Source organism: Sarcophilus harrisii, chromosome 2, assembly GCF_902635505.1.
Source record: "Sarcophilus harrisii chromosome 2, mSarHar1.11, whole genome shotgun sequence".
In the NCBI taxonomy this organism is placed as follows: Eukaryota; Metazoa; Chordata; class Mammalia; order Dasyuromorphia; family Dasyuridae; genus Sarcophilus; species Sarcophilus harrisii.
Window position 1 is genome coordinate 572,954,988 of NC_045427.1, and position 24,114 is coordinate 572,979,101.

At 36.4% G+C, this 24,114-nt stretch overlaps 1 protein-coding gene across 2 annotated transcripts in view; it reads right to left on the minus strand.

Moving 5' to 3' along the window:
* The window catches only part of GFRA1 (GDNF family receptor alpha 1), a 309,354-nt gene that overhangs the window by 96,564 nt on the left and 188,676 nt on the right, over window positions 1-24,114 (minus strand). For both annotated transcript variants that reach the window (XM_031955918.1, XM_031955917.1), the window contains one exon: window positions 13,585-13,921. In XM_031955918.1, coding sequence (XP_031811778.1) covers window positions 13,585-13,921 — 337 coding nt within the window. The remainder of the gene's footprint in view (window positions 1-13,584; window positions 13,922-24,114) is intronic.

Genomic DNA, 24,114 nt, shown 5'->3' on the forward strand with positions numbered 1-24,114 from the left:
TTACTAGAATCAGGTTCCATGCTCCACTGCTCTGATATTAGCTCGGGTGAAACGAGCCCTTGTGCTAGCTTCTGTAACAGGAAAGGTGGGGCCTCTGACCTCTCAGCATCTGAGGAGGGTGAGATTACATTTTCTTGGACAAACCACCTTGGTCAAAAAAGGTAATCAATGGGCTAGTCAGCTGTGGCAACAGCAGATGCTACAGTGTTCAAGGCTTCCAACTCTTCCAGGACGCTGCCTGAAGTCAATAGGAAATAATTACTTCTTCTCCCTGAATATGAATGTTACAAATAACAACACTAATGATGTGGGGAGGGAAAAAATAAATAATAAAAGCGCTCTGGTCACAAAGCTGGGCAATGCTCTAGATGCAAGTCCATATGTAAGGTCCTTACTCTGAGGTACTATGTATCAAGGGAACCGGGTGAATAGCAGAAAGTCCATGAAAGCCAAGGGCTACAATGCTACACATTTTATCCTTCTTTCATTTCTTCTTATTCGGTTCCCCACTTGCTCTTTTCTCCTCCCACACACTGAAGAGAAAGTTAAATCCCTTAGTAAATATTTGCTTATGAAGTGATCTTTTCATTTAATTTAACATTTATTAAGTGCTTACCGTATTCTCATTCTTATGAAAAGTGCTAGGAAGATTAAACAAAAATGGGGGAGGGGGGAAATCAGTTGCTTAAAGAATTTATGTTCTTTTATTTTTGAGAAAGCAATTATTCCAATCTACCTTGAACTTTTTCGATATTATTCCATCTGCAGACAGGGATCTAAGGTGCATTCATTTTCTTGGTAAGTTCACCACACTGATTTTAAGAGGGAGAGACTAAGTGAATAGAATGCCATACTCTGGTGAGCAATTATATATTATGCTAAGCTGTATTGTGAGTCGTTACAACTTGTGGGATGTGACAGGATGAACAGAGTTCTCTTTTGCAATCTACAGGTGGCACTCAAACAGTATTCCATCAACCTCAACAAGAATAACATTTGTTATTTGCCATTCTTTTGACTAAGGCTGCTGATAAGCAAGAAATAATTGTTTTGAGGGTTATCTTTTTATGTCAAACACCTAGTAGGTACTTAATAAATAAATGTTAGTTAACTTATTGCATTCTTGATTAATGGAGGAAAAGTCAAAAGTAAAAGAAAAAAAGGAAGCAAAAGGGAGGAAATTATCTCAGTACTTCATAATGGGCTCTCAGAGTTGGCTGCCACTGTAGACATATTCAATATTTTTAAAAGTTAGGTATGCCATGGATTTGAGTCTTCTTTCCATCAATGTACAGGACTGTAACTTTCACACTTTAACACATGTGATCTTTGTGAGTTGTTTTTTCACAAATCATGATAACAATAGCTAGTGTGTATATACATACATATATGATACAGCTTATTAATCACAAACAGTTGTGGCTCTTGTGTGGACCCTTGAGACAATCTTTCATTGACTTTCTGGCTGATACCAGCTGCTCATCAGGTTCCCTTGATGTCACAAGCCCTCTGGAGTAAGTACTTACATATGAATTTGTAGCTGCAATCCTCCCTAAGCTTTGTGACCCAGAGAGATTTCATTTATAGCTAGTAAAACAAACATAAATGTTTATATAATGCTTAAAGATTTGCAAAGTATTTCCAAAATATCACCTTGTTTTAAGCTCACAATAACCTTGGGTGAGGTAGGTGCGATTATTATTTCCATTTTACGGATGACAAAACTATAAGCATGTCGATCAAGCTACTTGCCCAGGGTCGCAGAAGCTGTTAAGCATCCAGGGCTGAATCTGAAATCAGGTCTTTCTGATCTGACATAGTGTTCTAGCCATTGCTCCATTTAATTGCCTCATTTTGGGGGAGGAGGGTGGATTTTTTTTTAATGGCCATCATCTGATGTCTAGTCTTCACAGGATGAGACCGAACTTAACAAAGTTAGTCTCTGTACAAAAGATATACAACCTGGCAAAAGTCCATCCCAAAAATCATTTCCAATTTAATATGATCATGGAGAGATTGTACGATTCTAGCCAAGTCCTCCAGAATTGAGGATGACCTCCTTTTCACCTCTAGGGGAAACTGGACGATCATTTTAGGCAAAAGCCAACACAACTCAGAAAGGGAAAAACCAACAAAAAATCCTGTCTCCCAATTCTATAACAGATTAATTGATGATTTGTTTGCAGATAGGACAGAGTCCAGTTTTTCACAGTTAAGGAATCCAGAGTCTGAAAGGATCCTGCAGGATGTTTTCCTTTATGGAATCAACTCTTGGAAATACAGCAATTTATATGAACCCTGGAATGTCTTTCACATGTGCAGGGGATGCTAAAAGGGAAGTCTGCCAGAAATTCACATAACTCACTTGTTTTATGTTTGTTTTACTAAATGGCACTCATATATAGTAACGAACTCACTACCTTTGGAGGCTCATTTTAAAAAAAAATGATATTACTTTTGTTACTGAAGCACAAAGAAAAACCATGGGAAACTATATACTATCTGGTTTGGCTATCTAGAACAAGAGCCCAGCCAAACATGTTTCTGTGATTGTTTGATGGAAAAGCTAAAGAGAACAATACAATTACATCTTTACTCATGTTCCCATAATCAAAGACTAATTCAATTCCTATTTTTCCTTCTACAGAAAGTCCTGGATTGGGAATTAGGAGACACAATTGTAGTGTATTTCATACATAAGCTGAGATAGTGGATCGAGCAGGCTTTCATGCCAGGTAGAGTTCTCCCCTCACACATGAAGGGGGGATTGACTAACCTGGGATTCCACTAGGAAATCCTGCACATTTAAATGACAATGTCAATTGAAATTGTAGTTTTCTCACCTGGGAATTCTCTATACCAATGAAATCATAGGCCCTATAACCCCCTCTCTATTTTTATAAAAATGTTAATTTAGTTGAGTTGTTATTATAGGAGTTGTTGGGAAGGAAAGAAATACTTATTCAACATCTACTATTTGAGAAGCAGTATGCTAAGGGCTTTACAAATACCTCATCTGATGCTCATTAACAACCCTGAGGTAGGTGCTATTCATATCCCCATTATACAATCAAGAACACAGAGGGTGGCAGAGTTTAAGTGACTTGTCCAGGGTCACTCAGCTAATAAATATTTAAAGCTGCTTTTGACTCTTCCTGATTCTTGGGCCCAGCTCTCTTAAACTACTGCCCCCACTTACCTACCTCTAGATTCCTCCTTTTCTTTTCTTTTCCCTTCCTTCTTTGATTGAAGGCTATCCCACTCTCATTTCTTTACCCTACTCTCTCTTTCATTCCTCTTTCTTTTCTTTCCTAAAATGGACTTTCCTTCACTTCCCTACAACGGTTGGTTCAAGTGCTATTTCTTACAAGAGATTCTTTCTTCTTTGTTTTTTATTACCTTCTTATCAGGCTTCTCCCAAAATTTACTTTGTATTTTCTTTATATTTATTCAGAAATACACTTGTTATTCTCTGTCCTCCCCCCCAGAAAAATTTTGATTTTTTTGAGGGCTCAGACTGTTTCATTTTTTTAAATTTTTATCTCTAATATTTAGTTTGGCACTTGGCACCAACAATGGCTCAACATTTGCTTAACAAATAGCTGCTCAACAAATGCCAGACAAATTGAAATGATTCCCCAAATTCATCATCTGAGAGTGGCAAAGTCAATACTAAAATATAGATTTTCCAACTCTAAATTCAATACTTTTTCATTAGCTTAAAGTCCTAAGAGTTTCAATACCAGAACTAATATTTTTTTAACCTTTTTAAAACTCTATATCCTAAGATAGAAATGATGTTTTATTTTCCAGATTTACTTATGACCCTTCTTCCCCAAATCTGACCTGAAATCTTCTTGCAGTTACCAGTAATATCTGGTCCAATCAACTGTGAATGCATTTCTGGGTAACAAAGTAATATATGGCAGCTGTAACCTCAGGTAGCTAGGGTAAAAGGAAGTTGATTTTTGGCTACATAAATAATGTCAGAGATGAAAACCATCACTTTTTCTGTCTTATTTTACAGAATGGATCATCCCAGAAATAAAAATAAAAACCCATTTAATGCCAAGAAACCTAATGGTAATGAAAATGGACCAAAATTTACTTTTGGATTCTACTCTCACCAACTCTTATCATTGACTTAATAGGGGACAGTATTTAGTCTCAGCACTCATATATTTGGGGAATGGGGGAAAGGGTGGGAAAGATTATTCCATTTATTCACAATGGATCACTTTGGACAAAGGGATATAGAAACACAATGACCTTGGTCTTCCTATGTTGTAAGATAGATTATTTTCTACTCCTTGCAATTTTGGAAATCTCTAGCTGATCACTTTTATCTTGAGGGTACCAGACAGTAGGAATATAACCACAGGAAAATCTATAAGACTCTAACCAATGAACAGTTATATGACTTGGGAAAGGAAAATGAAGTTGAACTAGATGATTTACAGTCACTCAAAGAGGCAACTTAAGTGGTGCAGTCTTAAAATTCCTGAATGTGAAGTCAAAAAAACCTGAGCTCAAAGCTTGCCTCTTATACTTACCTATGTGACACTGGGGAAGTCACTTACTCTCTTTGCATCAATTTCCTCATCTGTATAATGTGAATAATAACAGCATCTAACTCTCAGGACTTAGGAGAGAATAAAATGAGATATTTGTAAAGCACTTTGAAAACGCTAAATGGATATATGAATAACAGCTCTTATTATATAAACTTAATCTTTATAAGCTAAGGTGATTAATATTTAAAACACAACAGGCCTGTTCTCTTATATCTTATGAAGTAAGAAATCTCTAAGGCAATTTTCTAATGATCTATCTCCTTTAAATAAAAAGAAATTTACTTTTTCCCTCTTCTTCACCATCCTATCCAGGGCAAAAAAGAACTAATTATTGACTTATGTGATCTAAAGTGATTTCCCCTCAAATTAACGTTATGTGGGACTTTAAACTACATTTTACAAGAATTTGGGTTTTTTTTTTGAATGAAAGAGTTAAGACACTCTAAGATCATCATCTGCCTACATGACCCAAATAACACACAGCATATGCAAATGCTACATAGAATGAATCTTTCCCATTTCTTTTGTCTTAGAGCCCAGAGTGGTGAGAAATGAGTTTTGTGAGATTATGGGTGACAGGATGGGTGTGAAACATCAAGTGGGAAATCTGTCCCTGGGTAATCTTGGGGTAGGGGGAAGGCTGTGAACACTGAGAAAACATGATATAGCAAGTCACAGCCCTGTCTCTTTAGGTATGAACTTCTAGCAGCTGGAGACAAATGGCTTCCCATCCCTCCGTTGCCAGAAAAAAAGATAAAGAGATACAAGAGGACAAGATAGTGCACATTGTAAATGGCTCACATTTGATTCACCACAAAACCTGAGATGATCTGAGCTTCTGACAACTGCTGAGATAGTACCACAGGGCCACATATCAAAGAGTATCAGCCAGTATGGCGGCACCCTTAACAAAATGCCTCTACCAACAAAAGGATGCTTCCTACCACCTGTTGCAATCACAGGAGAAGGAAAGGGCTTTAGATGTCACTGAACTGCCCCCCCTCCTTCTGCACTGACCTGATGAACACACTACATAAGAGAGTCAAGCAGGTTTGCAACAGGAGCCTAAGTAACAGCCAGCATGGCAGATAGGTGGCCTTTAAAAGCAGCCATTCAGAGCCCTGATTGCATTTCTAAAGATACCCTTGTAATCCTTTGAAATAAAAACTGCTTAAATGAACTGGAAAATGTTTTACTTGTATTTCCTTATATCCCTGAACCTTTTCTTCCATGGTTCAAATGTCTGCATTGTCTAATTGCTGATTTCCATTTGTGAATGAATCAGTGTAAAATAAAATTAACTGCCAAATTAATCTACCCATCTAGTTTTAAGCATTAATTATCTTCTGAACTGTTTTCTCTTGTGTTTGCTGCATGTTCAGACAAGTAGAGATTTGGTGATACATACATCTCGTTTTCTGCCCAATAGTTCTTTTCATCATTTGTCTTAGCTTGTGAAATTGCATAGGCTAGTAAAGAATATACTTGATTCCCAAGCGCCCACAGTTCACGGGGTATAAGGAATGAATCTAGGATGAAATTGCATACCTTTTAAAGGCGTGTTAACACTTTGAGGCCATTAGGTCACTGAAGGAGTAATTTAACTAAGAGATCTTCTGAAGTGGTTCCTATTAACTCCAAACTACAGCTCTTACAAAAGAAAAACACTATTTCTCAAAACATTTCTCTAAGTGTTCCAGGCTGCTGTTGTGGGAATAGATCCAATATTATTTTTTAAAAAGCCTGGTTCTCCTGGTTTTGATATTAACACACAGTAGGACCTAAGGGACATAAGCCTCTTTGCCATTTTTCAAACCAGATACTCCATTTTTCAGTTCTGGACATTTTCTCTGGAAATCCCCTAGAGTGTTTTCCCTCCTTATCTTTTCCTAATGATTTCCTTTTAGTCCAATCTGAAATCCCTTTCCTAATTCTAATTTTAGTTTCCTTTTCCTTTTAATTATTTCCTACTTATCCCACAAATAACGTGTCTGTTCATAATTGTTTGCTTCTTTCTTCCCATTAGACTGAAAGCTCCTAGAGGTCAGGACATTATTTTTTGTCTCTATATATCCTGAGTTTAGAACATAGTAGGAGCTTGTTAGATGTTTATTGATTACTGACCAGAACAAGTCACTTTTCCCTCTCTCTGCCCTCTTTTCCCACCCCCAGCTGTTTTCTATAAAATGGGAAGAAGAGGGTGAACAAAAAATTCAGTGCAGTAAGCATTTAATAACTATTTACTGATATATATATATATATATATATATATATATATATATATATGACATCTCTAAGATTTTTTTTTTTGGTTCTGATACGGGAGTGATCTAGATCATAGTGAAAAAGAGACCTGGAGGGGGTAGGATGGAGATACCATTTTTTAATTTTGATGAGAAGAAAAATGCATCAGGAGTAAGGTAGCATTCTTTAATTAGAGCCCAAGTCTGACATTCTATGAAAATGGAATCATGGGAAGTGAAATAATGACAGAAGGGAAACCTTGCTTTAGGGTTAAACTAAGAGCCTTTTAAATTCTATCCCAGCCCTTCTATTAAGACTATGCAACTTGCTTTTCCTTCAAACAACTCAAAGCAGAAATGCTTCTTTTTTACATCTTTACAACTCTCCAAGAGAACTGGAACTCAAAACCAAAAGCTAGCGAGCTGCTAGCTGCTTCTCATCTGTTTGGTTATGCAAGGCAGAAAAGGCAAGTTTTGCTGTGAGTCTCTTGTCAGCTCACAAGGGAAAAGAAGTCTGCATGTAACAGAGAGAAAAGCAGGAAAGACAGGGAAAGTTATAAAAAGAGCTTTGATAGTAACTCGTGGGGAGCGCAGGATAGAACATTTGAAACTCCAAGCTTTCTAAGAATATAGTTTTTTGCAGTGATTTCCTCCCTCATCATCTTTTTGCCTTCGAGATATTAAAAAAAAGCTTTAAATCATCCTGGCAGTGTCTCTGAGAGATGTGAGACTGAGAAGGGATGTAATGTGAAACCGGCAAACATACAGGCTCTAGCTAAGGCCAGCTGTTACTCCGGGCAGTCGTAATAGCAGCCGTCTCCCCAAGATGGATTGAGAAATGATGGAATAAAAAGCATAAAATTAAGGAAGAAATTAATGAAACCCAGAGAAAGAAAACACCATTAACGAATCTAGCGGCTTCAGTTACATTTTACGGCAGCTGACAAAGAGGGGCTAATCAGAAGTAATAAGTCCAAGCTTCTTCAGATAAGGAGGGTAGAGGCTAAACTACAGGACAATGGGGGCAGCGCCAAGAGGCGGTCCCTAATTCACCTTCCCAGGAAATCATTTAGACAGGGTGTAAAAGCCATCAATCAAAGAGAGACAAATTAACTTAGTAGGCTGCTAACGGGCTTTGAAGATGGAGAAAGATTTCCTATTGAACTCAGTTTTCTGTATCAGTGCCAAAAATCTGAGCAAGGCCACCAGCCCATTCCCTGAACTACCAATCACAAGACATCAGCCGTGAATGACAGTACATAAAAATCACATTTTAAGGACCACTGTGAAGACTATCCAACAATCTGCGAACATAAAACAATGATATTGTCTGTCCTTAGGAGAAAAAATGAGATTACTGAGCCCAGTCATAAGAGATGTGTTTCAAAGTGTCTATCAAATAGAGGGGATATTTGCCATCCAGGTACTCAATGCCCCCCCCAAGGTCCACGTGCATGAGATGGCCAGTTTAAGTCCAATACTTTGTCCAAAATAGAATGGATTGCAGACTCAGCTCAAACATGTAACGTTCCTCTCTTTAGAATTCTTATCCAGCCTACTGAGACTCAGCAGCCAGAGCTAAATTCCTCTCACTGAGAGTCTCTCATGAATGTGAACCTAGAAAACCAAAGTGGTCTTTGTTGTTCAGGAGTGCTCAAAGTGATGTTTTAAACAATGGCCGCTCTATAGATACCTCCCAAGTTTCTTTCTTATCCTGAAATCCAGGCATTCAAACCTCATCCCTTCAAAACTTTCAGAACCAAATCCAGTGCTAAAATTGAAATGAGGAAAACAAGGTGGTATTTCCTTCAGAGAGATATCCCACAATTTTAAAGGATCTTGTAATCAAATTTTTGTCTTGTCTCATCTGACAGCCTCACAAAGTTTCTCCCATCAAAAGTTACTATTCTTAAAATTCCATTAGATTGTAAGCTCCTTGGGGGGAAAAGCTGTCTTTTGCTTTCTTTTTTGTATTCCCAGTGCTCAGCATAGTGCCCAACACATAATAATCAAATTGAAAAAAGAATTCTTAAGTGCCAAATATGGATGAACACTTCCTATTGGACATCCTTAGTGAAATTAATCCCCCAAAGGCTGCCTTATCCCAGTTCACACAAACCATCATAGAGTTTCATCATTATGATGCATTTTGTGCAAAGAAGGGAAAGGAGACTTTCTCCAATGGGATCATGTCATCAGGTCTGGTATTTGAAGAAAGAAGTCTGCTCTCTTATTCCACAGTTTAATAAGAGGAAAAATGAATTTACTATTTTGAAGAGCAAAACTCATTTTAGGGAAAATCTTTGGGCTTAGCAAGTAAAATGATCCTGCCAGATTATTAGGATCATAAGCACAAATATATTGATAATATTTTGTGTCCACAATATATATATATATCCCAATATAATTACTATAGCATCATGGAACCTTTAGGTTTTATCTAACAGAAGAATGTATAAGGCAAACCTAATTACTCTTTAGCAAGGGGAGAGGAGGAATAACTGTTCCTTTAACACTGAATAAAAAATGCTATCAGGTAAGTGGATTTTAGCCAATTGTAGAAAGCCCATGACAGTCTCATGTGGTTGCCAGGTTTAAAACTAGAGAATAAGTTACAGGCTTCTCAACCCTTTTCTGTTTTGGGCTCCCTGGACAATGTGCTTTGGTACCCTTGTTATGACAACAGGATTATAAAGAAAACTAAGCATATTGAAACACTATTATTAATTTAAAAAAAAAGAACAAGAAAACAGTTTGCAGACCCCTACCTAGCATGAGGAACCATGATCTAAAGGAATGAGGAGATCTAGACTCAGAGAAGCCTAGAATAAAATAGAGGTCATGATGGCTTGCAAGAACATTGCATTAGTAGGAGATTAATCATCATTAACTAGATTATTAAGGACAAAAAAGATGCCAAGACTTGACCTGTAGAATCTGCTTCAGAAAAAAATCAAACCTGAGGTGAGGGGAGAGAATGAACTTATTTTCATAGAGCAAAGGTATAATTTTAGGACTTTAGGAAGTCACTTTGGAATAAGGGAATGCAGTCAGGATAGACTTCCCAGGCTATAGCAAGCAGGATACAGGTAAAAAACAGTCATACAATGGATTTACTAGAGAGGGTGGGAGAAAATCAGAACTTACTCCTCCCTTCCCCTGTCCTAAGGAATGGAGAAGGAAATTACAGAGTCTTATAGAAATAAAATCTGACTAACCAATCCCACAATAATAAAACTAGAATTGATTTAATATTAAGATTCAAAGCAAGGTCTTTTCAGGCAGCAGGAAGCTAAGTAGAGAAGATTAAATGTCCTGAAGCTCATGCTGGAGAATAGGACTAAGACTCTTTGGAGATTGCAAAACCATTAACTTTTTCCTATAACTGATGTCCTCCCTTCATTGAATGTTCCCCTATAGTGCTTCATAGTAAATTACTTGCAATAACCCAAGAAGTTGACTGCTAATATCAGGGAGCAGGAGCAGAGGTCCTGAAGGGGGTCCAGGAGTCCTAGAAAGCCAGTTATATTGGTGGTAGCTAGAAAACTGATGAGTTAAGCAAACCCAAACCTAAACTCCAGGATAGAAAAAAAAAGAGCTGTGCAAAAATGGGGTGCAAAATGGGACTTGTACCAGAGATACTATCTTCCAGGATGCAGAAAATCTCAATTTATGGCACTTCACAGCATATGTAAGAGAAAGATATCCACAAAAGACTAGCCTAGTTCTTCAAAAAAAAATCTAAGTGAATCTGGGACTTCCAAATCCTGGCTGGCAGCCTCAGCGAAGGTATGTGCAGGAGTTAGGGAGCTTCCCTTGAACTCTGATGTTTAAAGACCTCCAGAACCAGACTCCAATTTACTTGTCTAGCTTTTTTAATCCCCCTTGCACACGTTAGAGTGCAGCCAAACTGGATTTCTGGGACCCATGATATTTCAGCTCCTGTCTCTGTATTTGCATAGGCTGTCCCCTAAGAATGCACTCTCTTAGTCTCTGCCTCTTCTAATTTCCTTCAGAACTCAGTTCAAAAATTACTGACATTCTCCCTACAATCCCAGTTCCCATTACTATATCAAATAAAATGACATATATAAAGCCTTTTGCAAACCTTAAAATGCTACCTAAGTACTAGCTGTTACCATTGTTATCATTAAGTATTTATTCTGCATATAACTGTACATATGTTGCTTTTCCTAATAGAATGTAAGTTCTTGGAGGCAGAGACTGATTCTTTTTGGTCTCAGCACCTCACACAAGTACCTGCTACATGTAATAAATGGTTGTTGATTAGGTTATGCCTTAGAGCAAGCATGGCTCTAATATTCCCAAACCCATCCCACTTTGTCCTTATCTTATATCAAAGGAGTGAGTATGACTCCAGTTGAGAGATTTGGTACTTGTGATACTCAAGACTTTTGTCAGAGGAGTAGAAAGAGATAGTCATGTAGGTTTGGGATCTAAGGTTCTTCAGAACACTGTTACAATAGATTGTCTATTTAATCACCCTATTAAACTTTTTAATGCTTTCCTGACCCCACTATCTGCAGATATTTCACTGCTTTTCTGGTTCCTGGCTCTCATTGATTGGCCAACAAGGGGTGCCAGTCCAAGCCTCATTGGGTTATTGTGTGGATTTTGATGTTTCAGAGTGAGTATAAACAGCAATTATTTCTGGTGTGGCCCAAAACCTTGAGGGTCTTCTCTCAGACTGATTTTTTTACTAGGTAAAAGAAGACATTCTTTGCTCTATTTTTCACCTAGCCTGAATCACTGGTTGGATTTAGACTCAGTAAAATGGAGACATGGGAAAGACTTTATTTTAAAAAGGTCAAGGTCTCCCACTCCATCAGGGGCCATTTTCAGTTGTCCTGATCTATACCTTACCACTGGATGGCTTTGGAGGACAGAGTGTGGCTGATGACTTTGCACAGCCCTGCCTCATTTAAATCCAGTTCACTTGCAAGTTATACCATTTCCTTCCTGATGTCATGGACCTCTTTTGAGGATGAGCAATCCAAACAACAATCCCAATAACCAGAGTAGTTAAGTCCTTCTAATTACTATCTGTAATCCATTGATTAGTATTAACCAAGAGCCTCTGCTTCCACTGGCTACTCAGGGTGACACTCCTTGATTTTTTCATACCAAGGCTAATATAACATTCCCATAGTCAGATCCAGCTGACATATTTATTTGGACTTTAGAAACTGGGGTAAGCTTCTTGCTCACATAGCTGCCCTTTGCCCAAGCCAATAACTAAAGTCTTGCTATTTTTTAAATTTTATCTTCCTATTATACACTTGCCTCTATTTTAAAAAAAGATGAAATATGATCTTAAACAATGTGAATTTTGAAGTAACTAAAGTGTGTACAAATTTTATTTAATTAATAAAGCTCATTAGAGCTAGTTAAGAAAAGAATAATGTAGCCAATGTCTGGAAATCGCAATGTAGGAAAACCTCCTTGAAGGAGAAATGCAATTCACTCTCAATTTAGCAGAATTTTTCCATACTCTGGTTTTAGAATAAAGCTACAAACTGTAATAAAATATCTCATATTAGCTTTAGTATTCTCTTTCATTATATTAATATTCTGGGATCAAGTATTCTTTTTGCCTAATCATCTTTACCTTCAATGTCTAACATTTATACAATGAGCCACTATGTTTAGAATAGTCACCAAATGCAAAAAGTTCAATCACCAAAGAAAGTTCTGACTCTATTAATTCTTCCCACTATGACCAAAAATAATAATATTTTAGAGGGATTTTTAAAGAGAATTAAAATGCAAAGGGATTTCTGATTAATGGGCTTGCTTGAAAATTCAATTAACCAGAGATAATAAGATTTCAGAGTTCATTTAAATCACCATCACCACCCAATACCACCTCATTTTACATATATATAGACCAAGATATACTGAAGGAAAGGGGATTGAAGAAAAAAGATCCTTGGTTTCTTACCATGTTGAGGAACAGAGAAACTGATTCTTGAGGCCCTTGAAAAATTATAACTGGCATAAATCACACATGATTTGAACTCAGGCTTTTTTGACACTAATTCCTAGGTTCATTCCACTATACTATGATTCATAAAGTTGAAAGGGATTGCAAGAAATTGTCTGATTAGCCTCTCTCTCCTCCAACTTGAGCTAAATGATCTTTCTTCTGAGAGAGAAAATTGTCTGTTCTCTAGGTATGGAGATACTATGGTTTTCCTTTGTAGTTTGCTACAATATTTATCACCTAAGAGGGTGGGGAAGAAGCAGGATACAGGGTATGTAGCAAAAATATCTTCCTTAAGTCAGTCAAAAGCTCTCTTGCTTTTGATTTATTAGCTTGATACCACTGGCAAACATTCAACGCTCAAAATATTTTCTTTAGCATCAGTGAGGAAGTTCAAAAAATACTTTTACCCTCTCCATTCTTTAGTTAACAAGATATTCTAATGAAAAAACAACAATTTCAGGGAAACCCAGGAAAAAAAGACATTTCCTCCTAATTTGCTCATGAAGCTATTCTGTCTACTATCCTGGTGCTTCAGAAATTCTCAACATGTGAGCACAAAGGACCTTTGGAGAAACGCATGCTAGAACCAGAAATTGGTTTTTGCTATTCTACTGGGTAGCAAGTTGTGTTTGGGGTTTCTTTCTTCCTTCTTACTGTCCTATAACCAGTAGAAATACTGAAAATTGAGCTTTCACCATGTGAGTAACTCTGAAGGTTTTCTGGGCCACCTCATTAATCACCCCACTTCCAGCTCTCTTACCTGCAGATGTAATTCGTCTTGCAGGAATCCTGCAAATTCAAACAGTTTGGCTTCTCCTTTTCCTCATAAGAGCACAGGGGCACAATGGTCTGCCTTCTTCTCTCAGTGCAGGCTATGTCTTGACATGAACAGAAGAGCATCCCATAGCTGTGCTTTGGGGGAACCTTGTCAAAAAACTGCCGAAGAGCCTTATGACACTTCCTCCTGTTGCAGACTTCATTGGTCAGGCTGGTGGTGCAAGGGGTGATGTATGCCGATCGGTACTTCTTGCATGTGTCATTGAGGTTGCAGGCTTTGGCCGCATCCAGACAATTGTTCCCCTTTGAAATAGTCTCCACTGGAAAAGGAAGAAAGGAAAGGAAGGGGGAAAATTGCCATGAGTGTACTCCAGATTTTCGGTTTATGCTCACTTCTAATTTTAATTGGGATCTTGCCCTGCCTTTAGAAATGCTTGAAACTCATATCAACCCTTTTTTTCCCCTTTAGGCTAAAAACTTAATAACAAAAAGTGTTATGAATATGAACACTGGTGACAACCAAGGGTGATTTTACCTCGTTGGACTGGGCTGAAAAACTTTGAAATTGCAATGGAGCCCAGACATGTTGGGCCAGTGTACCCCACCCTTCTGTACTCTGCTGCCCCCAAACAAAACAAACTTAGGATCCCATCAAAGAACTAGAGTTAGAATCTAACCAAAGAGAGGGAGGAGAGTAGGAGAAGTTGCCAACTACTGGTTTGTAAACTGAAACTGTGATAAAAATCAAAAGCAACAAATTATACACTTGTTCATTATACAGTATATAAAATGATATGCTGAATGAGAGTATAATTGCCATGCAATCTTCCAGAAATGTAATTATGTAATAAATGCATATAGTACATGCTAATTACTATATGATTACAGAGTAATTACATGGTTATATGAGCCCAGAAGACACAATATTATGCTAGGATTTCTCTCTACACATGACAAAACGCCTCCTATAAAACTGCTATACAGTTTTAAGTCATAGGACATTGAAACAAGGCAGTAATAAGTTATATGAAAGTTTACAAAAAATTGTCACGACTATGGGATACATACATACACATATACATATATACATAGGTTGCATAGGTAGTTTCAGAACAAGATGTCTATCTCCAGACTTAACTGGCTTCCTTCAAATCCCAGCTACAACTATATCTTGTAAAAACACATTTCATGATCCTGCTTTATGCTAGTACTTTCCCTGGAGTGATTACCTCCAATTTATTCTGTAAATATCTTGTTAGTACAATATAAAAATAAATATAGACTGAAAATATGAATTACTTTCATGTTATCTCAGATTGTGAGCTCCTTGAGATTACCAATTATACAGAGACTAATTATTGTCTTTCTTTGTATTCCCAGAACTTACCAATGCCTGGCAAATAAGAGATACTTAATAAATGCTTACAGACTGACTGAACAAGAACTGAGTACATTGGGGCAACTAAATGGTGAAGTGAATAGAGCACTAGCCTTGAATTCAGGAAGACCTGCGTTCAAATCTGGTCTCAGATACTTAACACTTCCTAGCTGTGTGACCCTGGAAAGTCACTTAACCCTAATTGTATCAGCCAAAAAAAAAAAGTAAATAAAAGAAAAAATAATAAAATAAATGAATTAAATAAATAAACAAAATAAAAAGTTTTACAGAATTAGTGGTATATGATAAGCACAAAATAAATACTATTAATTTATTATTTAATTAATTTATTCAATACAAACTTTCACTGTATAAGACTTTATGCTAGTACCTTCACTGGAATTGTTTTATTGGTGTGTGTGTATGTGTGTTTGTGTGTGTGTGTGTGTGTACACATATGAACATTTTCCTTCTGATTAACCCATTATCTAGTCCTTAACAGCTGCTTTGGAAGTTAAGGGAAGTTTCAGGAACAAGTTAAGTAGGTCATATAGTTAAGTGGTGGAAAGTTATCTGCCTTTAATGTGGAATGTTATAATTCATAAAGGTAAGGTTTATAATCTAAAATGAGATAGATGTAGAAAAAATGTAAAGTTGGGCAAGAAGATAGGGTACAAAAAGTGTCCAGTGCTCAAATGCTGGAAGGGAACCATGTAACTGGGTCTTCCCCGTTCATTGGACCTCTCTCAGATACAATGGTCTTCAGACCACAGCTAGGAGGTGAGGGGAGTAAAGTCAGGTAAAGTGATCATCCTGAGACTTGATATACCCAGCTCTCATTACTCTTACTGGTCAATATATGGAAAATCCTTCCACAATTTCATTCCACAATTTCTACAACAGGTAGTATGATAATACAAAGAAGGATGGTGGATTTTGGATGGAGGAAGCAGCTTTTCAACCCAAAATTTATTTGTTTCCTATATCTGATTCTACAGTCAGAAAAATAAAACCTAAGAGCCAATAAGAACCCAGTTGTACAGCTGGGGATAGATGAGGAAACTGAAACAACAAAGGAATTGGGTATTACCCTGAGTCAAACAGCTAGTAAGTGTTGGAGGAACCTCAACAACAACCTGAAACACTTCAGTCTTCCTGACTTCATCCACTACTAGACACAGTCAACCTATACCAGGTTCTATAACAACTAGACACCTACTTAGGTCAATAGAAAGTATCTGTGAAACTATGTATGGGTAAAAATATAAGCCCAACAATGTCTACAAAAAAACTAGAAAAGCTGTAACATGGAAGTCCATTACATAGTGGCAAGAGACCAAGGACCTATTCACAGAAGGCTAGGTAGACAAGAAAATATATAGATAGTCAGGAGAGCATAAAATATCATGTCTTAGGGAGAGACAAACTAGTCATTCCAAAACCTTAACTCAGTAAGCAATTTGTAGGTGTATTCATTTTTCTCAGACCATAAGGTTCAAATCTGTATGCTCCCAAACTATACACATTTTTATCCAATAAATTCAATGTTTTATCCAATAAATTCAACAACTAAAGCTTACTTTAGTGTCTCAAAATTGCTTGGTGCAGCTGTGGATCTGAATGTAACTGGTTTATTTCTCCATGTGCCTGGCATTTGTTCAAGATAACTTTCTACTGATTTCACAAGGCTCAAATAGTGTGATTTCATCATCACATGATCTTTAGGCACTTGACGTCCTTTCCAATAACCTGAATTATCTTAGCTCCTGTTTGCTTTTGTTTGTTGTTTGGTTCCTTTTTTAGACAGATAGAAAACTCTGGATTCGCAAATCCAGACCACAAATACAAAGCAAACCCTTAAGTGGTTCAAGTGTTTCTTGCAATCTGGCAGCATACCAATCCAGAGTACATTCTCCTTTTTAAAATATTAGCAACTGACTTAGATACTTCAATTAATGCAATGATCCAGGACAATTCCAAATACTTATGAGGAAAGATGTCTGTATCCAGAGAGAGAATTGATGAATTTTGAGCGCAAATCAAACCATATTTTTTCCACTTTATTTTCCTTGCTTTTTTTTTCTTTGCAACATGGCTAATGAGCACATATGACTTCACATCTATAACTGATATGTTGCTTGTCTTCTAAATGGGTAGGGAAAAATTTGCAGGAGAAGAGAATTGGGTATTCAATTTTTTTTTAAAAAAGGTTAAAATAAAGTGTAATTATTTGGAAAATTATGTAAATTGGACTCCCAAATGGCAAAATTTCACTATTTCTAGACCCATAACACTATGTTACTATTTTAATGATCTTTGCCATGTTCCCATGATACACATCCCACCTCTGGTCTGGACTTCACTGCATTTTTTAGTTCATTATACTTCACTTGCTTAACTCAGACCACCATATTCTTATTTTCCAGTTATCTTCATATTTCCATACTCCACACTTCTTTCCCTCCTCCCTTCTGTCCACCCCTTTTGCTCTGGAAACAACAATCAGATTAATAACATTCTTTCTCAACTGTTTTCAACTGTTCTATGACTCCATTCAGTATCCCTATGACTTTTGTAACCAAAACACTACTTCCTGGCCATCTTTCCTCTATACGGGGTCCCCTCCAACCCTATCCCTGCCCCCAAAAGAAATTGCCTTTCTAGAAGACATAACTATCTTGCTTTTTTATTTCTGTATCTCTGATGCTTAACATAGTTTCTGATTCACAATGAGCCCTTAAACAAAGGTGGTCATTCATTCATTTACTCCATTAGGCTCAACAGTCATTTATTTATCACATTTACATTTAAGAGAGTTAGAGTTGTCTGACTCTGAGAGGATATCCCCTCATTAATATACCTCAGAAGCTATTCTGCAATTCAGGAATCGTAGAGAATTGTTTGGGACCATCAGAGATTAAGCTACTTTTTTGCACTCACACTACTATAGTATGTATCATAGGTAAGATCTGAATCCAAGTTTTTCTGATATCAAGGTAAAGAAAGCCTCCTATCACATTGCTGCTTCTCAAAATATTAATGTTCTCCCAGTTCTGTGGCCTTGTCATTAATATAGACTCATTATACATACAAACTATAACATTGTAAGTTATAAACAATAGTAAAAATTCATGAAATCATAGTAGTTCTATTTTTAAATATATTCTTCCATCTCATCCATCTCATTGCTAAATCTATCTTAAAAGCAATCTCTTTGTTTTCAGATGCTTTTGTGGGATTGCTTGTGACATTTATATGTCTATTTGATCTCCTTTGTTTTTTAGAACTATTCTACTTGAACCTTTGTTTTTTTTCAATATCCATGACTAATGCCAGTATGTCCTGCTCTAAGAAAGTTCAATTTTCACAAACATGAACTTTAAAAAATTGAAAAAATATGAGTTTTCTTTTGTTTTGCCTTACAAGAGGATTGTCAGGTCCATTATATGGGTCCCTTGGTGGACATAAATATTTGATTATAGATCCTTAATTACGTGACTTTGTAGAGGAGGAGGGCTAAAACATTTTAAGTCACTACCAATTGAAAATCAATCATCAGGAATGGAGTTAAGTCAATGAGAAAATTGTTCAATTAACCACAATATGACTTGTACCAACTTTCCAGCAGTAGATGCACCATGTAAATACAAGAGAATTTCCTTTCTGCATGGCAAATCATCAATCTGAACATCTTTCCTTTAACTCTTCTAGCATCATCTAATCCCCAGTTCATTTCAGAACTTCTCTCTAAAATGTAGCTTTTCTCCCTTGCCTATACCTCTAATCTTTTTCTCCATCTGCTGTTATTCATTCTTTAACTCTGCAGAATGTTTAAGGGATGTTGTCTGAATGGAAAGTATTCTCAGGAATAAAACTCTATGGTCATAATCATTCTTTGGGGGAAGGAATGGGGAGGGACTTTGATTGGCTAATGTCATCTTTCTCTAACACAATTACTACTTATTATGTACAAAACAAATTAGCCAGCTTTTTTATTTCAAAGTTAGACATAATCATGTAGTTACTTTGCAGTTTACTCATTGTTTTCTAAATCATTGTTTTAAGCCTCTCTGTCCAAAGTCTGTTTCAATGGTATTTTGATTCAATTCAATAAACATCGTTAGTGTCTACTAAGTTGAGAGGTACCCATAAAAGACTTAGGAGATACTGAGATAAAAATGGCAGTGCTCACATTCAAAGAAATAAAAATCAAGTAAGAAGAATGGCACATGCAATGAAATAACTATACAACAAACAAGAAAAATGATTAACTGGAGTTAAACAGGGCAATAGAAAAAAATTCAAGAAAGGAAAAATCATTCCTCATTGGGAATATTATTGAGGTGGCAGAAGCTGAGCCTTTGGATAAGGAGAGAAATATTATTAGGTGGAGATGGGGGAAAAGAAGGGACAAGAGTCCCCCCATCCTCATCTCTACGAAGGTGAGAAGGTGAGACAGCACGCTACTTGAAAATGTCTAGAGCAATGGACAAACCAGACTTTAAAAAATCAAGGGACTCATTTTCTAATCCCAAATCTGTAGCAAACTGGCTATATGACAAGCACACCATTCCCTCTAACCCTGTTTCCCCTGCAATAAAATGAAGAACCTGGCTAAGAGACCCCTCCAAAACCCTTTCTTGATATCATATTTAATGGCTCTTTGGTAACTATAAATCCTTCTAATTATTTCAGTTATATTTGAAAATACAGTAAAAACAGTTAAGGTAGGACATGATGATTTAAGTTAGTTAAGGCAAAATGTCTAATAAAGTCTTCCTTCAGTCTTTCAAGGATTCACAGATCATATTTGTGGAATACAAACCACTATGGACTGAAAACTTCTGGGGCCAAAGGATTGGTCTGGATGAAGTTCAGATCATAATCAGAAGGTTGTTCACCAAGATGGTTCACTGAATCCAGAGCAATTCAAGAAGACAATTTCACATTGAGAGAAATTGTGATTCCTCCTTATGAAGAACTTTATGAAGTCCATACACGATGAAATCACAGAGAACTGATGGAGCTAAGAACAACTTCTAAGTTCCATTTCAACAGGAGAACATAAAACACTTCAGTGAAGTATCTTAACAAAATAGCCAGCTTGCTTGGGGTTTGCCCATCCTTGCACTGGTATGCCGATGCTACAATTAAAATCTGAGAAATACAAATTTAAAGACTCCTGCCTTATGTGTAAAATCATAGGTGGAAAATAGTGCCCTGGAAGAGCTTTTCACATTCTAAATCCCTCTAGAGAAAGAAATTCAGTTATTCCCTATACAATTCACACACTGAACTGAATCAAAGGGGCCAGTTTTGTGTGATTTGAAATACTATCACTAGAAGCCCAGGCCAGAGCCTCTAATTATTTTTACTCAGAAAGTACTACTGTGTTATTGGCAAACACAGGGCCCAGATAACCATTCTAAATGATTTCAGGACAAGTAACAATTGCAGGGGCAAGAAATGTATTTCTATATATTATGATGTGGAACTGAATGGTGAAAATATGAAAATTTACATGGTCTGCATGAGAAGTGATTTATTGCTCTGAAAGTTCAGAAGACACAGTGAGAGACTGTTGTTTACAAATCTTTGCCAATTTACAGGGTATCTTTCTGCATTTCTTTTTATTGCTGCAGAATTGAATTCACAACTTGTTTCCTCTTTCCTTCAGACTTGATTAATTACCATGTTAACATAACTACTATTCTCTTTCTTATAATGGGCGCCCTCTAAAGTGCTGCTACAGCAAAAAATAAATAAATAAATAAGTAAAAAATAGAGAGAGTTCCAGATTTTCACAGGAGCATTACAATCCTTGCTGAAAGCTTATGATTTTTCAAATTTATATCCTACTTTACCAAAGCCAACATGTATCCGATAGCAAATCTGATAATACAGGGCTTTGACCCACATAATTGATCCTTCAAAATTCTTGCCTTTTCCAGCTGAAGTGATAAAAATTACATTTAAAAATGCACATGTTGGCTCTTGAGAGTTTATTTTGTTGTTCACATCCACTGTTTCAGAGAGATTGTATTACTCTCTACTGTTCTTTTTTTTTTCTTTTTTTTCCATATTATACAACTACATTAAGCTTTATGCCTTAAGCAAGCCCTCCTGGGGTAAGGGTGTGGAGAGTTTTAGAGGAGGGGAAAAGATGTTGGGAGATTAGAAACAACTGCAGTCCTGTGAATATACATGAATTCTGTATAATATTTCCTAGTCATGAGAGAAAACATTCAAATGGTAAAAATAAAGAGTCATGGATTTGCCCCATCTTCAAGAGCATGCACTGCCAAAGCCACCCCATACCTTTAAAAATTGAATGTCTCCTGAAAATGGTGTGTAACTCATATGCCCAGAAGTGATTAATAGTGCTGTCTCAGCAAATACGATCATTACATTTTTAATTAACCTTTCCAACCTCCCCCACCTTTTCCTTTTGTTATACACTGGATCTTTGAAGTTTTGCACTTGCTTATGTTCAATTGGGTCTGAAACAAAGGCATGAAAAATAATTGTAGCTGACCTGGATCCCAGGGCCCCTATAAGGCACTGAGTTGAGAAACATGCTAAGGTAATGAGACCCCTTATAAATCAGGACTGGGGACAGACATTTTGCACTTCATGGGTGTGTTCCCACCTAATTTTTGTTTTGGCAGCTTACTGTTATTTAATGGCTCCAGCTACCAGGAAACTGGCTTTTTAAAATCTCCCTCAACCTAATTATAATTACTGTGTATAAATCACACAATGATCAATTATAAAAATCACAGGTTCATAAATATTTAACTTAGCATTTAAATCCACACTGCAGGAGTGCCTTAGATTCCTCAGCCCATCTCTTTGCAAACAACTGCTTTATTATGGTACTAATGCCAATTATTGAAAACTGAAGCTATTTTGTCTTTCTACCCTTGTGTACTATATTGCAGCGCTGTGCCTTTCACTGTATTAAGATGACACAATTTAATATTTCTAAAATATGCATGCATCCCATTAGAAAGTTATTTCACCAATTCTTCTGTAGCCCTTATTAATGCCTCAAATATGGAGGAGCACAATTATATTATTACTCATAAATATTGCTTGTTAAAATATATTTTATCTAGCCTAAGGTTGATTCTAAGATAATTGAGGTCAGATTTGTTTTTGGCGAAAAATATATTGTGATATATATGAAGCTGATATATAAGAAGGAAATTATCTTTTACAGAGACTAAAGTAGTACAGCCTGGCACTTTTTCTCCCAGAAAAACCATAAAACCATAATTGGATTTCAATTTAGTAATAGTAAGTCTAAAACAGACCATTTTTAATAATCTAATTATGTGTTATATGGCTATAGCAAATATAAAGCTACTGCTTTAGGACTATTAATTGTACTTAATCCTGTTGCAACTTCAACCATGAAATTTGTTATTACATGTAGGACAAGTTTCCAGCTACAGGTTTCTTATAATCTCTGATAATCTTTAAAACAGTCAAGAATAAGACTCCTCACTTTTCTCAAAGCAAGGGGTTGGAATTGGACCCATGATTTCAGTGGTATAAGGGAAATTCCAAACGGTGAGATTTTTCTTGCCAGTGAACATGGGGAGGGAGAAGAAGCATATATATATATAAAGCATCATCTTTTGTATGTCAAGAACTATGCTGAGTGTTTTACAAATATTATCTCATTTGATCTTCACAACAACTCTTTGAGGAAGGTGATGTTATTACAGTTATCCCTTCCATATCATATGGGATTAGGAGCACAGGCTCTTAAGATTTGTAAAATCCATGTAAAAAATTTTGGCCTCCCTTCCCCAACTGGAGAAGGCAGAATTTTTTTTTCTTTCTTTTTTATAGGGTGGCTACAGTACCTTATTGTAAAATTTGGGTCCATATTTATAATATTAAACCTACCTACATATACATATATATATATGTGTGTGTGTGTGTGTGTGTATATATATATATATATATATATATATATATATATATATATCCTATGCATTTCTGAGTTTCTAAACTTTTCTGTGTTTTCTGCTGCCCTTCATGTGCTATATGAGGCTTCTACAAAACTGCCCTCAAATTCCCACTTAATTTTTTACCTCCACCTCTGATATATCGAAATTACAACAATGGGGAAAGTTGGGATGTGGAAAGAAATTTGAAACAAATAGACCTTGGATTCCCAGTCACACAGCGATTAAGTATATGAGGGCTGCATTTGAACTCAAGTCTTCTTGATTCCAAACTTAATATTCTCTTAGCCGTCCGTTCAGCTGAAGCAAGCACCTTCTTCTCTACAACTTATACTTTTAGAGAATTAACTAGAGGTTAAGTTAGACAGTATGGCTTGACCAGACTTGAAGTGACATCTTCTTGCCTCTGAGACCACCAGTTCCTTCTCTACTATGCTATGTTCCTCTCAAAGTTAACTAACTCTTTAAAATTTTGCTCTTGACCAAAATATATTTAATTTTAAAAAATGTTTTTAATTCTAGATCTCTCTATCTTGCCTAATTAAAAGTACAAGAGCTTCTTATATGCCTAATCCCACTACTGATCTATATAGAATCTTTGACCTCCTCTATTTGTAGCCTGGGCTGCTTTGCAACCTGGTGGATCAAGCAATATGGTGGCTCCTCAATCCAGAGGATTCACTATAATTGAAGCTGCATAGCCCACTGAATCTCTGAACCTGGAAGCACAAGATCAGACAGTCTTTCAGGTAGCTGAGGCTACCACTCTGCACCCCCAGGTCCAGCTAGAATACACTAAATTTACATATATATATATATATATATATATATATATACACATATATATATATATTTATAAATTAAATATTTTATAGGTGCCTTTTGTCTTTATATCATAGTACTTATGCACCCCCACTCCTTATAGCAAAGAAAAAAAATTATACAAAAGTATTCAATACTCTGACAACATAAAGACTGATTCTCCATTGGTTTTTCCATAACTCAGAGTTCAATTTTAACCAGAACAGACTTGATCATTCCTAACTGTATTTTGTTGTGTTTCTCTAAATAAAATTCATACTGAAATCCATTAGCAATTTTTCTGTTTTTATGAAGACTCTGACAGCAGGCCCTTACTTTCAACAGATCTTCTTTA